We start from the raw sequence: 17,205 nt of genomic DNA, 5'->3' as shown, positions 1-17,205 counted from the left end.
TTGGAGCCTAAAAAATGGCCATGTGAAGTAGGTATCTTTACTTATAACATCATACTTAACAGGTGAAGAATCTAAAGATGTGTGACCATAGACACAAAAAACTAAGCTCTTGGGACTTGAACACAGATTTTTCTGGTTTTAAATCATCAGCTCTTAATTTTTAAAGTGCCAGGTATGAGAAGCCTAGATACCTACTGAGTAAGAGGGAAACCTCAGTGAGATTTGAGAATATATTATCCACAACATGACTAATCCATATGTGAATACATAATTGATTATCTATTATTTTCATTAATATTTCTGGGAAATTTTCCTCTATTGACGTAAAATTCTGATTATTTGAATACGCTGAATTCATATTAAATTCATACCTTTTTTCAGCAAAAAACGTGTCCTTACATACATTTGGAAACTGCAATGATGGGAAACATTTGAGAAAAAAGCTTCGCTTGAGACATACACACGTAAAGAAAATAGGGAACTAGAGGTATATTGTCACCAGTGTTCTGGAGACAGTTCTGGTGATATATTAAATATAGCATAATCATGAGATTAGTTTCTCTCACATTCACTTCTTAAATCCTAATAGGAAATACCATTGAAAAATCATCTCAACTAATATTTATTCAGATTTAGCAAATATGAGTACTAAAAATATAGTAAGGTTTTAGGCATTGGAGATAGAGCTGTGGTGTAGGTATGGTCTGAGCTCCAGTAAAGCTTCTAGTAGGGAGAACTAGACAATAAATACCTATTTTAACTCAGTGTAGATTAATGCAGCAATGGACTAAACATGCTTTAGGGAGAGGTGAAGTTGTGTCTTGGAATCATATATATTATGTAGGGAAGAAAAAAATACTAAGGAATAAAGTAGCTCTCAGCTTCAGCTTACATTGTACTGGTGAAACAAAATTCATTCCCTCTGTAATCCCAATTATAGAATTATTGGAAGAGATCGACTGCAGTTTTCTGCAGAATTTTAAAATTTTTTTTGTGTCTGTTTAAATAGAAGAGACATGATCTTATTAACAAAAACAATGGTTGTGTGATGTGTACCTGCTTTCAATTCATCTTTCTGCTTTAGGATTTATCTTGGAGAATAGTACGGTTTTAGTAATAGGATAAATTTACATATTTTAGTCTTGCAAGTAAGATCTTAGCTGTGGTATTTCACAAAGGAGATCTGACAGTGCAACTTTTGTATTTAGTGCCTGTGTCAGACGAAAGTGAAATACTGAAATAATTCATTCACTCGAACACTGAGTGCCATATGCCAGGTACCATGTCCCCAGCAGCTAGTACAGTTTGAAGAAGGCAACATATTCTGTAAGCATATAATGAAAACTGAAAGCAATATATTAAGTAACTGCAGTGATAGAATGTTAACTAGTGGGGTATTTAGTGATTTCTCCAGGAGATGGCACTGTTGAGTTGGCTTTTTTCTTTTCAGACAGAAAGACAATAGACCATTCATGTATTGGCCCAAACAAAGAAATATTCCTGTATAGCCTGTCTTTTCTCTCCAGCTAATCACATGCTACTGGAACTGACTGCCTTGTGATCTACTCCCTAGTTGGCATAGATTAAAAAATAATCTGTATTTTAAAAATCTGACACATTGTAGTTAATGGAAAAGAACAAATTGTTCACCAGTTTTCATGGAGCTTTATCTTAGCTCAGTAGCTGAGAACTTGGAAGTCTATTCCAGTGATTTTACCTTTCAAAATTATGTTTTCATTTGTCACACCTTACTATGGTTGTTCCGGCAAAATGTAAATTTGTAAACATTAAAACAGTAAATTTTTGTTTGCAGATTAACATGACTAGAGGACTTTAACAGTTGGTTTGGGGGCACTGCACCATTCATTTTGCTCTACAGTAAATATATTATCATTTGGGTTTACCTGCAGTAATTGTTAAAAGTAATTTTTAGTGACTTTATTTGGGTATAATGTTTTGTATATTTTGTTTCTATTTGTTCCCTATTTTACAGAACAACCTCTGGGATTCTGAAGGGATGGAGTCAGTAAGGAGAAAACCCAGAACTGGCTTTACCTGCACTGAGTGTTTCAGAGTAAAGTTATGTTTGCAGTCTGTGCGATAAGGGCAACAGCTTAGGGATTTTGTTTTATTTATTGGAGGCAGGATGCTAAATTAGAGGATATCGTATATTGAAAATCAAACTTGTGCCGTGCACTCACTGCAGGGTTAAAGTACTTTGAGAAAGATAAATGTGCATTTACGCAATAAGTAGGCACTGGGCAATTATATTGCACCCTTTTACCTGCCCCTAACGTCTAAGCTACTTTCTAACTCCGGGAAAACCAATAAGCAATTCCTGTTTTGGCCTAACTCCCTGCCTAAAAGGAAGGTGAGTGAGAAGAGATTTCACCAGGCTTGCGTGAGTCACGGATGTCCTGATGTCTGTGTGCCTCACAAGACTCAGCCCACACAATTCGCATTCACTTTTGTCAGCAAGGCGGCTGCTGCAGTAGACAATGGGCGCTCCAAAGTGCGGGGGTTAAAAACCAGAAGCACCGGTTCATGAAGGAGCCCCCTTTTCCAGATAAGCGAGCTCAGAGATTCCCTGAGAAAATTTTCCAGGCGCTGCCGCAACCCAAAGGAATTTTAGGGGTGTCTCTGGGGGAGAAGAGGGGACCAACCCAGCCCCAACTTGAGGGTGCCAGAGAGAGTAGTGGGGGGTAGGGGCGCCACGGAGCGGGCGGGGGTGATTCTTGTGAAGGAAGCTCCTCTTAACTCTGGAAGCCCGGCCTTGGAGACGCGGGGCGAGCGGGGGATGACCTCAACCGTCTCTTGCTACGTTCCAGCCAATCAGTCCCGCATCTTGGCATCCGAATCCAGGACCCCCGAAGCCGGAGGCGACGCGAGCCAATGAGCAGAGGGCCGGGGAAGAAGGACAAGCGGCCAGCCTATGGGGGCGGAGAGGCCCGGCTCGGCGTATCCAAGGAGCGCCGGGCTCGGGCTCGGGGGTGTGGCCCGGCGCCTGCGGGGGTGGGCGGGAGCGCCCGGCTGCAGGTGTCCGCGGCGTAGGCATTCGGCGGCGATGGAGCGGCCCGGGGGAGCTGCGGTCAACCTCTCGCGCTGGCCCCACGGCCTCGGCCTTCTCCTGTTCCTCTTCCAGCTGCTGCCGCCGGCGACCCTCGGCCAGGACCGGCTGGACGCGCCGCCGCCGCCCGCTGCGCCGCTGTCGCGCTGGTCCGGCCCCGTCGGGGTAAGCTGGGGGCTGCGCGCGGCCGCGCCCGGGGGCCCGGCTCCCCGCGGCGGCCGTTGGCGCCGCAGCGCGCCCGGCGAGGACGAAGACTGCGGCGGGGTCCAGGACTTCGTTAGCAGGCTGGCTAACAACACACACCAGGTGAGCGGGCGCCAGGTCCGGCCACCTCCCGGACTGCGAGGTGCCGACCCTCGTACCCCCAGAGGCCTGCCCGCCAGGCCCGCGCAACCGGCCGCTCTGTCTCTGTCCGCGCGCCTCGCGTCCCTGAGGAAGAGACCCCGGCCGCGCGGCGCCCGTGCTCACCGGGCCGCGGCCCCGAAACTGCGGCGGCAGGAGGGCCGAGTCGGGCCGAGCGAGCGACCCTCGGTTGTCGCGCCCTGGAAGCGGCTGTTTCGTCACAGGGAAGGCCGGCTTAGACTTTCACAGCATTCTTTTTTTTTTAATTTAAGTTGTCAAAATTTGTCGAGCATTGTTGTTTTGCGTCTGTATGAATAATTAGGATCGAGTAACGCTATCCCCCACGAGAAAGCTGCAGGAGTTAATTACCTCTTAAGTGGTTGGAGAAGTTGGGGCTGCGCGGAAGCAAAGGTGTGTCTTCGTAGGGTCAGTACTTCCAGGGTCGGTCGCTGGTGTTCAGAAGTACCAAAGCAGTAATCAGGTTCCTGTGTGTGTTTTAATAGCTAAAGGAACAAGGTTGTCTGTGGGATTACAGTGTGTGATCTGTCTTACGCTTTCAGTTTGGTCTTCTGTCTTGGTATTGGACTCTAACCAGGATGTCTCGATAATGTAACAACGGTTTTCGACGGTGAAGAAACACTGCAGAGATTCTCCTTTGAGCCAGGTCTTAGGTGAAAACTTTAGAAATTGTGGCAGTTCTGTCTCTGGGGATAAGCAGCTCAACCTTTGCACACTACTGGATTGACAGTAGTCAGTGTCCCGGCTACTTGCCCTAGTGTAACCTGGGCGTCTTCCTCGTGTTTTTTCTAGAACTAACGATTTATTTGTTGCATAGTGTCTTTTCAATTCAGTGCATTTTCTCCGTTATATCTCTTCCTCTTTCAGAGAGGTGCAGTGGGGGGACAGAGGTGAGTGGCTGACTGCACTTGTCTTTGTAGAACCACTTTCTGTACCAGGCCAGCTTCAGTCTCCCCTTGATCTTTCTTCCTCTGCCTGGACTAGTTATCTGTGCAGAATTCTTTGTTCTGGGGACCCAGGGCAATTGCAACCAAAGCACAAGCAGTCAGGGAAAACTTGCTAAATACAGTCCAAACAACAGCTGTAAAAAGGTGGCCAAGCTAATGCTGACCTGTGGGACAGGGCAGAATGAGAACCGGGAAGTCTTCCTGTTTGACAAGGAAAAGAAAAAATATTATAGACTTCCATCTCACAGTGGGGAGTGGAGAAAGGCTTTACAACACCAATGCCTAATTTATAACGGGACCACTTCCTTCCTTGAGCCAGCCAGACACAACATTCTTACTCCAGACACAGCATTCTTACTCCATATTTGGATTCTTCTCTTGCTGATTGACCTACCTTTAGGACCTGCTGCTGCTCCTGGATTTATTCCTTTAGTCAGAGTCTTCCCTGGTTGGTTTGAATTGATATGTCATTTGTAATATATTGGTTTCTAAAGCAAGAGGTTGGAAAAAAACTGGCTCAGGAGGTGCTTAGGCCAGATCTATCAAGAGCAGATCTGAAATCTCATTCTTTGAGGTATATATATATATATATTTTATTCCCCCTTTCTTTCATTTTATTTAGTTACCCTTTCCAGTGATGTTTTAAAAAAATTTCCTTTTTAAGTCTTCTTTTCAGTGACCTTCTTTAAGAGAACTATTTGTGCATTTCTTAATCGTCTACAGTTTCTTCAGAGAGCCCATCTTTTTTATAGCATGTATATGTAAGTGGAGCCACTGTTAATAATAATCACCTAGAAACAGTTGAATAAAGCAGTTCTTAGCTGTGCACCCACCTTAACCAAGAATTGTTATGTAGTGGTCTCTTCTGCTTTGCAATTCTATAGTTTTAAAAGTCATAATGAATCATCTTGAAGTTTGTTGAAGAGATCTAGTGTTGTGAGAACCTTTAGAGACAGTGTGAAATAAATGTATCAGCATGACTGAACAACTTTCTAACTTTCTATTAGAAATATTGTATACTTTGTACAACTGGGAAAGTGCCATTTAGAGTAGTTTTTCGTAAGATAACAGGGTTCAGTTCCTAAGAAGAATCAAAAGTTCCTGGTTCTCTTCTTGTGGTTCTTCTGTTCATGTCAAGCCTCCTTCATATAATCAATGTAGGTAAATATCTTCCACTGTCCAAGATGTGTTAGATATTGGAGGTGCCAAGATACAAAGAAGAGATAATTCAAACTGGAGAATGAAAAGCCTCAAAGTTTTTAGCATATCTCCTAGACCTGTTCCTGTGGCCTATTTAGCTTTGTGAGACTATGCTGGGGTTTAATCTTTAGAAAGCAAAGTAGAACTAAAGCATGAGAGTGCTTTTATATTCTTCAACTTTTAGAAGACCTTGTGCGGTAATGACCTATATAGACTTGGTCTCTTCAGTCATGAAATCCAGCAACTAAGTGTGTGTGTGTATTTATAAATGCTTTTCTTCTTAAACTCAATAAATAACCTTCCTTTTGCCTTTAACCCCAAACTCTTTTCATGACACACTTTAAACTGATTCTTTCCTTTAAATGCTTAGAGTGTTCATGACATGTATAACCTTTGTGCAAGAGAGAAGTTGAGCAAGCCTAGAATATTTTATTAATGTTGGTTGCTAAGTTGGATTGCTTCAAAACATTCCTTCTATAAGCACCCCTTGGAGGTTAGGCCTGAAACTCTGTCTTAAAGAAACAGATGAAATGCCTTGGCCAGAGTTATGGCGGTGGCTGACATAATTTCCTTACTTCTCATTCCTGAGTTCAGAGCATTTGACAGTTTCTTTAAAACTTTTAACACTTAGGATTAATAAAGCCAGGAACTGTGGTTCATTCTCTGTCCTTCTGTTCCTGTCATTAACTGTTTCTTTACATGTAACTTCACAACTTCTACCCCAACATCAAAGTGTCTGGTTTCTTAAATAAAACAGGCCCTGTAGTGAGGCCCTGTTGTATGGGGTGTCAGTTCTGAGAAGAATGTGTGTGTTTGTTTGCTGGTGCTGGCAGGACTGAGTCCAGGCTGACAGGACTGAATGTGCCTGTTGGAGGCTTTGCGGAGCGACTGCTCGTAGCCTGTTGCGGATCTTTGTCACACCCGGAAATCTGAAGGTCAGTGCCTTTAACTGCCCTGAAACTTTCTAACTGCCTCTTTTATTGCAGTACCCAGCGTCTCTTTATACTACCTCCCCCAGCACTCCCACCTTCACCCTCTAGTTAATCTTCTCTTGAGCCCTGTTTCATCCATTCGTTTTGAGGTGAAGGAATAGGAATTCTCTAGGCTCTCCTTCCTGGTCCTGATTGAGCAGAATGAGCAAAATCCTGTTGAGGACTCTGCATCCATATAGTATATCCATGAGACCTGTAACCCTTAGGAGATGTTCAGATGACTTCTGTGTCAGGGATTTCAATTAGCAGTATCAGCCAAGTTGATGAAGTATACTTATCTGGGGAGGAGTTAGTTATCATCTGAGGTTTGATTAAGGTGAGGGTAGAGAGCTAGCCACATAGAATAAACGGCTCCAGGGGGATACAGGGTAACAATTAGGTAAGTTCTCTGCTGACTCAAATGTTTGGCTTTGCTCATAGTGATTTTTAATTAGAAAATTAAAAACACTGGTCAGTTTCTACTGGCAATTTTCTTTTTGTAGTGGTGATAATAATAGGCTCCTCATCCTGCTGTTTGGATCTGATATTTTGTGTTAGGTTCACAGAAGCAGTTAACAGCCTCTTTTGCACTCTGCTGATTTCAAATCAACTCTCGCCAGTAAATGTTGGGTTCTCAGTGAGTGGCTACAGAGACCGTGCCCCACGACTTTTCCCTAGTTGGCCTGTTACTCTCTTGTGATCCTCAAAGAAAGGGCAGTGCTTAATGCTGAGTTGCAGTGGTCAGATCAGGGCAGGCACATTTCCTCTTCCTACTCCTCAAAGTTCTCTCTTCAGAAAGTGGACTGTGCCTTGACACTGGAGAAATGAAGTACAGATGTTTTATACAATTAGAAGCTAAGTTAGACCAGAAGTTAAGGTAGACCAGATATCAGATTTGACATGTAACTAAAAATACAGCTGTTTTAGCAAAAGGCTGTGTGTCAGTGGCTCAAAAAATATTATAAAACAGATACTGCATTTGTAAATTTCTAAAAAAAAAATTTTTTTTTAATTATCTCTTTATCTTTTTCTAACCAATGTTTCTGTTGTATCTTATATTCCTTTTTAAACAGTTGGTGAAAAGCTTGTTCTTCCCGCTGTCTTCGTGGCCTCACTGATCTGTGTGTAGGTGGTTCCGAGGAGAAATGGGGCTTGAGGGACAAATTGGTCAAGTTCAGTCTGTTCTAGGCAGGTCTTTTTGGTGTTTTTTTTCCTTGACACTGTAATGGTGACTACAGTCAAGGCTGTGTTAATAGTATGTGGCTTTGAGCTAGCTGGGTTGGATGAATCTTCATGATAGAGTCTTCATACTTGTAGAGGCTGTTAGGTGAAGGTGAATGCTGGACATATGAGGGTGTTTTGGTTGTTTTTTCTTTCTTTCTTTCTTTTTTTTTTTTAAGATTGGAGCTATTTTTCCTTCTCTGTTCTCAACCCCAGTGTCAGGAAACCATAGCAAAGACAGAAGCTTCCATTCAGAGCCCGTGGTGTTTTGCTGAGAAAGTTTTCTATGAATGTAATTTATTTTCTGTTTTGCATTTCAATATCTGGCCCTCAACTTCTCACATGAGAAGGTTTGGACTAGATTGAAAATGTCTAATAAATTCTGTGATTCATATAGAAGAAGAGGAGGCTAGAGGTTGTGATCACAAATGTTTATTGGTTGATTCCAAGTTTAGAAGCAAATTGTGGCTATCCTGCTTCCCAGTTGAACTTGAACATGGCCTGGATTTCACATCTGGGGTAATTTGTTACTACTTCCAGAGCTTGCTTCAGTGAAATAGGAGTGTTCTTAAAGATAAGGGGCATGTTTTTGTCCATATATTTATGAGAAATTTAACTCTTATTTGGGCAAAAATACTTTATTGTTCCTTGTTGATTGGAAAAAATCTAATGTTAATCAAAGCTACTAGCTTGGATAGTCCAAAAGAAAACCAAATAGATACCTAACAGTAAATTTGTTTTCCTTTTCCTTCCCTATAATACTCTGCCAAAAATGAGGCTTTTTTTTTTTTTTTCTTTTTGTCATGGCTGCTTGTGTGTTTGAAAAGAGATGGTCAGCCTCCCATAAATATACTCGGCCCTGTGCTAGTTAGAAACTTAATGTGATTAATTGTCTTGATTTAGATTTAGATTTCTTCTTCATTAGAAGAAAATGTATATTTTTTTCCTTCTAGGGCTTATGTATTTCTCATGTTTGCTTTTGTTAAGAGTTTTGCTCTTTTTACCTGAATGTTCTAAAAAACTAAGTGCTAATGTTATAGTTGAACCTATTTGCAAATCTAGTTCAACAGTAAGATCACCCTGAAGTACCAAGAGAAATTGAACTGGGAAGGAAATTTTTAACCGACTTTAGTACTTCTCAGATAATTCAGATCAAATGTTTATCTGGTACCTGCTCTTTGTCAAAGGGATTCCTGTCATAAGCATGTTATATACAAAATTCAAAAAAGAAATCTTAATACCCAGACTTCCCTCGTGGCTCAGACAGTAAAGAATTCGCCTGCAATGTGGGAGACCTGGGTTCAGTCCCTGGGTCGGGAAGATCCCCTGGAGGAGGGCATGGCAACCCACTCCAGTATTCTTGCCTGGAGAATAAATCCCCATGGACAGAGGAGCCTGGAAGGCTACAGTCCATGGGGTCACAGTCAGACACGACTAAGTGACTAAGCATAATACTGGATTTGAATCCTGACTCTGCTGTTTCATAGCTGTATTGTATGATTATAATCACTTCTCTGACCTTTATAGTTTTGTTGTTGTTTGTTCGTTTTGCTAGAGAGTCAGGATTATTTGGAGAGTCAAATGAGAAGTTTTATCAAAATATTTGTTAAAAGTAAAGTGTTGTGTAGGCATCCTTCACTTAAACACTTTTGGAGTTCTGGCCTGTGCAAAAGAAGAGTTAAACATTAAAAAAATCTGTATTGTTGTCATCTTAAGGATTTAACTGTTGGGTGATGGTTTGCTGAGAGTCTGAAAGAATTTTAGAAGAAGGCATGATGACTGCAATGCAGTAGTCTGGAAAGGCCTCATGGATAAAGAGAGAATCAAGGTGTGGAGGGAATTCTTAGGGAGACCTGTAAAGGCTTGGAGATAGGGAAGTCCATGATATGCTCAAGGGATGATCAGCAGAGACTTTCTGCTGGGAAGAAGTAGTTGATGAGTATGAATAAGGTTTCCAGAAAAAACTAGTTAAAAAGATAGCTCATTGTAGGGGAAAGGAAAGAGACAGGAAGTACGGGGAGGGAATCTGCTAATGGTACTTACTGGGTAAAGTGTTTTAACAGTTAGTGGTTGACAGGAGGCTAGAGCTAGATAAACCAGAGGTGGAAATGGAGAGCCAAGAAGAGTTATCCTTTCAGAGATCGACCATTCTCTGTGATCTTGGAAGAGTATGTCCAGCCCGGAGCAGGACAGAGGGCAAGGCAGATCATCTTTTGTCCTTGAAGTGCTCAAGGTTTCAAGGAACACTCCAGGACTCCTGGACCTTATTGAAGGGGGAAGTGAGCCCAGGGATGAGACGTTCAGGAGCTAGAAGACAATGAAGCCTGTGAACAGATTTTTCTGAACATCTGTCAACAAGGATAAAATTGAACTCTTGCTGATAATGTGCTTAACAGTTTGAATCATAGATTGTTAGGCTGATTAGCTGGTCAACTCTCTTACCAACAAAGCTAAATAACTTGCTTACAGGCCAAGAGCTGGGTGTAGAACATGTACGTCCTGTGGCACTGCATTGGAAGGTTGCATAGAGGTATTTTAAGTCAGTTCATTTGCTTTAGAGGTAAGGCAAGATTATAGACCCTAGCTGTAAGTCATGTAGTTGTGAATTCCTCTCTGCTCCTTAAGGTCATGGTTCCCTCAACAGAGCTCAGTTAGCCTTTCTAAGCCTCAAGTCCCCATCACGTAAAATAGGAGTATTATCATAAGACTTTGAAGAGAAAACATTTTGAAAACCTTGAATCCTACCATATATGTAGGATTTATGTCATTTCTTAGTAGGCCTGTTAATCTGTTTCTGTGTCCATAGAGCCCAATTGTCAGCCAAATGATGCTGGTAAATACCAGCTCCCGAGGAACATGTGCATAAAAGGAGACAGATGCTGCAAAAATGTATTTGGTTTCATCACTTGGCAGGGTTGAGTGACAGCCTTGGGTGGGGGTGGCAAGAATGAGAGTGAGTCAAGATTGGCAGAAGTGTAAGAAGCATATGTGTTCTTTTTTTTTTTTAACCTTCATGATTACAGCAAAATTTAACTTGTTAATATGAGTGATACTAACAAGTAATATTAATTTGAACCCTTTTAGGAGGATTAGGAAGGAATGTGACCTCAGGTTAGACCTGGATTCAAAGTTGAGTGGTGACCAGGGACAGATGAATCTTAATGAACCTTAGTTTTTTCATCTATAAAATGGATATACTAATACCTACCTCCTTAAGGTCCTTGTGAAGAATAAATACCTACCTCTTAAGATTCTTGTGAAGATTAATTAGGATTTGGTGTGTATTCATCCTTTATTAAAGGTATTTTGTGATGATTATCCTCACACAGCTTCTAGTGGATTACTAGTTAGATGCTCAGATATTTGTCTATGCGCTTAAAAATTTTTTTCATAGCTGAAATATTCCAAGAGAATGAGTATGGTTACTCACAAGAACCAAATCTGGATTAAGGAGTACGTTCTACTTATGTTCTTGGACTTGGAGTTAAAAAAAAAAAACTGGGTCTGATGAGGGAGAGACTATCTATCCAAAGTGTCTGTTTTTAAAATTTTATTTATTTTTAATTGGAGGATAATTGCTTTACAGTGTTGTCTTGGCTTCTGCCATACACCAGCATGAGTCAGCCATAGGTGTAAAACTGCATAATAAACCTAAAGCCTGGGGCTTCCCTGGTGGCTCAGTGGTAAAAAATCTGCCTGCCTGCCTGCCTGCCAGTGCAGGAAACATGGGTTCAGTCTCTGGTCCAGAAAGATCCCATATGCCTCAGAGCAGCTAGGTCCGTGTGCCTCAGCTATTGAACCTGTCCTCTAGAGCCTGGGAGCCGCAACTGCTGAGCCCAGGGGTCACAGTTACTGAAGCCCGTGTGCCCTAGAGGCTGCGCTCTGCAATAGGAGAAGCCACCACATTGAAAAGCCGTGCACCACAACCAGAGTAGTCCCTGCTGCCGCTAGAGCAAGCCCATACAGCAACGAAGACCCACACAGCAAAAATAAATGCTTTTAAAAGCCTAAAGCTTAATGAAGGAGAAGAGAAATAGTATTGAATGATTTTTTATTATGTGCAGATCTCTTTAAAGTAGCGTTGCACCACTTCCTGGCCTACATTAACTCTCTGCTCTAGTTGAAGTTGCCTTCTCACCAGTCGCTTTAGCTTGCCGAGTGCTCTGTTGCTTCTTTGTTCTCACGGCGTTCCTCCTCTCTGCCTTTCTAGCTCTGCTTGGTGTTTTCTGTTCTCTCCTATGGCACTTAACAGCGCTTTGTAACCGAGCACTTTACTATAGCATTCAATTTCATTTATCCCATGGTATTCTCCAGATTATAGAGTTCTTAAAGACAGTACAAGCATGCCCCTTAACTCTTTGCCTCACACAGTGCTAGAGAAAGAGTAGTCAGCAAATGCTTAGTCTGGAGTCAGACAGACGCTTGCATTCTTGCTCTGTCCATTTCCACGCTCATCTGGCTCATCCAGGTATGTAACTTTGTCAGGTATGTAACTTTGGGCAAATTACTTAGCCTCTCTGATCTTCCTTCATCTATAAAGTAGCAGTGATGCTTTATAGATCATGAATGCTCAATAAAGGTCAATATTATTATTATTCTTTAATTCAACCACTTTTTATTGAGCACCTACCACATGTTAGGCCTTGTACTGGGTCCTGGGAACTGATACAAAACACAACAGACAAGATCCCTGCCTTTATGGACCAGCAGACAAAATAGACATTAAACAAATATGTAGTTATAAATACAGGAAGTACCAAGAAGGAAAAAAGCAACTGATAGAGCTCCTGAGAAATTATTTAAGCTGGTGCTTAAAGATGAATAGAATTTTTCCTGTAGGAGTGTCCCAGGCAGAGAGAACAACATGTTCACAGATGTGGGGCTAAAAAGAGCATAATGCCTCCAAAAGTCTGGAGGAAGGCCCGTGTGACTGTCGCAGAGAGAGTCAGGGGCTGGCCTCCACACCCTGTCAGGAGCCGTAAGCTATGATTCAGCTAGCTGGCAACTGGTGCAGACCCTTTCATCACTTTCTTTCCTTTGAAATCAGACTAAGATGTAGTAATTAAATCCTAAGAGTTTTGAAATTTAACTGATTTTATTAGGCATGAATAGAAATGAATTATCCCATGAAAATGAATTTTTCAATAACTATGCCTACCCTTTTAAGTGCCAAAGTTTTTGTTGTTTGTTTTTTAATGGATATCTTTCTAAAATACTTCTCTGCCTCCTTAGTCAACAGTAGGATCTTGGATCATTAAGGAGATTAAATTATGCTGTACCACGACTCACATTATTTTAACGTGGTGTGGCATTAATACCCTCAAGGTCTGTTGAGATTTGCGGGGCTATCTTCACCCATTTCGAATGACCCAGAGTTATAAGCTTAGTGAAATGGTTTGCCTTGCTGAAGTTTACTCTTTTTTTTCCTATAAAAATGATAGTCCCCTTTCAAGATCCTGTTCCTTCTCACTGCTGTTCCTGTCTCTAGAAACACTGTCCCCCAAATTTAACTTCTATAAACTAAAAATTTTTACTTAGCTTAATTTTACTTCTGTAAACTAAGAAAACAGATTACCAATTTTAGACAGTATAACAGGTTTAGCAAGCTGATTTAGTGTGATGGTCTGCAGACTTCTCTTAGTGGCCAAGTCCTTAGGTTATTATTGCATGGACAGTGGCGTCAGAGATCTCTCTCCCTTGCTTCCTTTCAGTGAGTGCCCAGGTTGTTGAGTTTTCTAGATACGGGATTATTGTTGCCCTTTCTTGTTGACATTAGACTATTGTGGAACAAGGAGCTGATTTTTTTTTCCAAACGAAGACAGAGCAGTGGAAAAGCAAACTGAGTTGTGAAATTATCAATGAGTCATATAATATTAATGCTTACAAGAATTAGAAATGTTGTTGTTCCAGCTTTGTCACCTTGGTGGTGAAGTTAGGTTGCACTGCTCAGATTCACAGAGGTATTGGCAGAGCCAGAAATAAAATTCCAGTTGACCAGGTATTAAGTCAGTGCTTTCTCTGTATCATCCGGCCTCACAGGAAACTGAATAATTGAATAGGTTTGCAAGCTTGTATGCTGTTTTATGTTTAGCTCTTTTATTTCTAAGGATAGTCTCCAGGAGAACTGGAACATTTGTGATCTTATTTTTGGCTCATGTTGTGTGATCCTAGCAGTGCCTTGTTTAATTGAACTGTATTCTGTTAAGGTTGTCTTCCTGCCCGCAGGAGCTTTGCCTGGGTTTGTCCCAGACCTCTCTTACACATCACTGTGTCCTGTCTATCCCTGTGTTTCCTGGTTGGGTTTGGAAGCCTGAACCGTCAACTCTCAGCCTTTATGGAGTCACCAGTGCCTTGTTACTTCATTTGACTCTCATTATTCCAGTGAGCGAAGGAGCATAATACAGTTTTATTCCTGAGGAATTATAATAGATTCCCGAGAGAGAAAATGAGTTGTGCCTACTTTCCCAACCAGCTAGTTACTAGACCAGGTTTTAACACTCTTTTGCAGTTTTATCTTCAGTGACAGGTTGTCTTCTGTAGGTTGAATATCTTGCATGTTCAGTCTTCATTTTTAGACTTCTGTTAAGTGTGTTCACAGAGTACAAACTTCACGGGCACAGTATGTGTTTTATCACTGCTGTGTCCCCAGTGCCCCAAAGAGGGTCTGGCACGTGGTAGGCAAGCAGATTTTTTGTGGAAAGAAGGCATGTGTGTGAAGGGTGACATCATTCACTCCCTGTTTATTTGCCAGAGAGGCTGTTCCTGATGGCCAGGCAGTCGGGTCATCTGCAAGTGGCTTTTAAACCAGATTCCCCCATGTGAAACCGACCCAGGCTCAGTTGTGTTGGTGTGAGTTCTTTCAGTATTTTACTTTCGATCGGGTATATAACTAAAGATAGACAGAGATTTCTCATTACCAATATTTTTTTTCCCAAGCTACAGTGACTCTTGGGACCAACTGTGAGTTCTCCTAGCCATAGCAACAGTAATTTAATTAGGCTTCTAGTTTAATTAGATGTGAAGACAGAGTTATTTCTGTGAAGAATGTTGTGTTTTGTGGCCTTTCTTTTTTTCCAGATGAAACTGAAAAAAAAAAGTTTTTTAAATTTTAGTCACTCAGTCTTGTCCGACTCTTTGCGATCCCATGGACTGTAGCCCGCCAGGCTCCTCTGTCCATGGGGATTCTCCAGGCAAGAGTACTGGAATAGGTTGCCATGCCCTCCTCCAGGGGATCTCCCCAACCCAGGGATTGAACCCAGATCTCCTGCATTGCAGGCGAATTCTTTACCACTGAGCCACCAGGAAAGACCAAGATGGAACTAGGGATGAGCCAGATGAGCGTGGAAACGGACATTTGTGTTCATTCATGGTCTCTTAAGTGTGTGAACCTCAGGCTTTTAAATGGTGGGCATTAAATGTCTGGATGAGTCTTGCATTATCCAATGTCAAGGCGAATGTATTTCAGAAGGCTGTCACCTACTTTGTAACATAATGAGTCCCTGGAAGCCAACTTGGTTGTAAATGCCCATCAGTGACTCCCTTCTACCCAGAGCTCCCCTGCTGGGGTCAGTATATGGCTATCAGTGCCACCCGGGACACTGAACATCACAGTCCTTTCAACAGATGATGAAGTGGAGAGTAATCCAGTCACTCGGCAAGAACTATAAGGAAGAAACATCACCATAAATTCTACCAATAAAAGGTGCTTTCTGTTAATATTTAGAAGAATTTGTTTTTAACCATAAACACACAATTTTACCTATTCTGTAAATCTGCTTTTTACTCAACATGTTTTGAACCTTTCAAAGTCGGTAAATACCTGAACATTTTCAGTGACACCTGGTATATTGTTTTATTGCCTGAGATAACTTACTTAACAAAGCATCAGTTCTTCATCTAGAATATACAGATAAAGTAATATGGGGTTGTTATGTGGATTAAATGATAATGTGTGTAAGGCGTTGAACACAGTAGATGGCCTGCAGGATGTAGTGAACGTGCAGGTGTGTAACGTCCCCTGTGAAGATGTGTAATTAGCCCCTGATGGTAAATTCCTGAGTGGGGTTGCTTGAGTCATGTGGTTGGGACATTTTCAGTTGATTCACATCACCAAATAGCTCTCCAGAAAAGTTAACAGCCGTTTGTATACTCCACTCCCACCCACAGTATACACAGGCGCTCTGGTCTCCACCTCTCCCTGGATGCCTATTGTCAAGCTTTTCCAAAAGGGGGAAAATGTTATCGCATTCTTCTTCTTTGATTACTGGTGAGATTGAATAACTTTTCAAAGGTTATTGGTCATTTCTGTGTCCGTTTGTGAATTGCGTGCTTGTGTCTTTTACCTATTTTCTGTTGAGGCCTTTGTCTTTTTCTTATTGACCTGAACACTTGTGTATTAACCCTTTGTTGTGTTGCAGATAGTTTTTCCAGTTTTGTTTCAACTTTATGTCCAATATTTTGCTATTAATTTTGTATATAGTCAAAGTAATTGATATATTAAGGGTTCTGGCTTTTGCATCATTTTTGAAATGGCCTTCTCATTCTAAGTTTGTAAAAATATTCACTCACACTTCTAGGGTTTTTGTGGCTTAACTTTTTGTGTTTCAATCTTTGGTCTATGTGGAATTTAGTTTGGAGTGGGGGAGTGGTAGGAAGGAAGTTAGGAATCCAGCTTTTTATTTTTTCCAAATAGCTAGCTTTACCAGCTCTCTTTTACCAATGATTTGAAATGCCTGCTTTATCATACATTAAAAGAAACTTTGTCTAGTCTGGACCTTTGTTTTGTTCTACTGATCTGTCTTGTCTATTCCTGTGCCAGTAACTGTGCAATGGGATTAACAGATCTCTCACTGGATGTGGCCAAGTTTCACGCTCATCTGCTCCTGATTGGATCAAGCTGACATTTTACATAACTAGTCTTAAATTTCTTGGTTTCTGAGCTTTCTATGATAGGGTATGATTATGTAATCTGAACTATATTTACTCTGTGGTTCCTCTGGATGCTGGTTTTGGATCACTAATCACACAAACAGCATGTTTACGTGGTTTCCCTTAATTCTGACTTGCTTCTAGAGCCTACATTTGGCTGGCTGTTTAGCAATATGTAGTGGCCAGATCGTGTTGTCTTTCTGCTAAATAATCTACCTCTTAGGCATACTACACTGGGGCAACACATCTATTGTTTGTCAGGAATAAAACAGGCCTCAGCTCTGCCACCTTTTCCATATCAGTTGTCATGCATACAGCTAATACATACCATCTTTTTTTGTAACAATGCTTGAGGCAGATTCTCTACCTGCTGTTGGCTGGACCCCTCAGCTCCTACATGTTTTTGGATATTTATTATTTGCATATTGTAGGGAGTTCATTGGAAATACTGTGTCGGAGGTTTGGGGTTTTCTGCTCCTGAAGGGCTTATTCTGCCTTGTGGTTCTTTCTA

General features: G+C 41.6%; 1 protein-coding gene across 4 annotated transcripts in view; it reads left to right on the top strand.

The window, feature by feature from the left end:
• Positions 3,019–17,205, top strand: part of SORT1 (sortilin 1) — a 66,721-nt gene continuing 52,534 nt past the window's right edge. For 2 of the 4 annotated variants that reach the window (XM_018045855.1, XM_018045854.1), the window contains exon 1: positions 3,019–3,373. In XM_018045855.1, coding sequence (XP_017901344.1) covers positions 3,065–3,373 — 309 coding nt within the window. In that variant the 5' untranslated portion in view covers positions 3,019–3,064. The remainder of the gene's footprint in view (positions 3,374–17,205) is intronic. The other 2 variants (XM_018045857.1, XM_018045856.1) reach the window with 1 other exon arrangement.

Source organism: Capra hircus, chromosome 3 (assembly GCF_001704415.2).
Source record: "Capra hircus breed San Clemente chromosome 3, ASM170441v1, whole genome shotgun sequence".
NCBI lineage: Eukaryota > Metazoa > Chordata > Mammalia > Artiodactyla > Bovidae > Capra > Capra hircus.
Note: the sequence above shows the minus strand (reverse complement) of the source record. Positions and strands in the feature narration are given on the sequence as shown.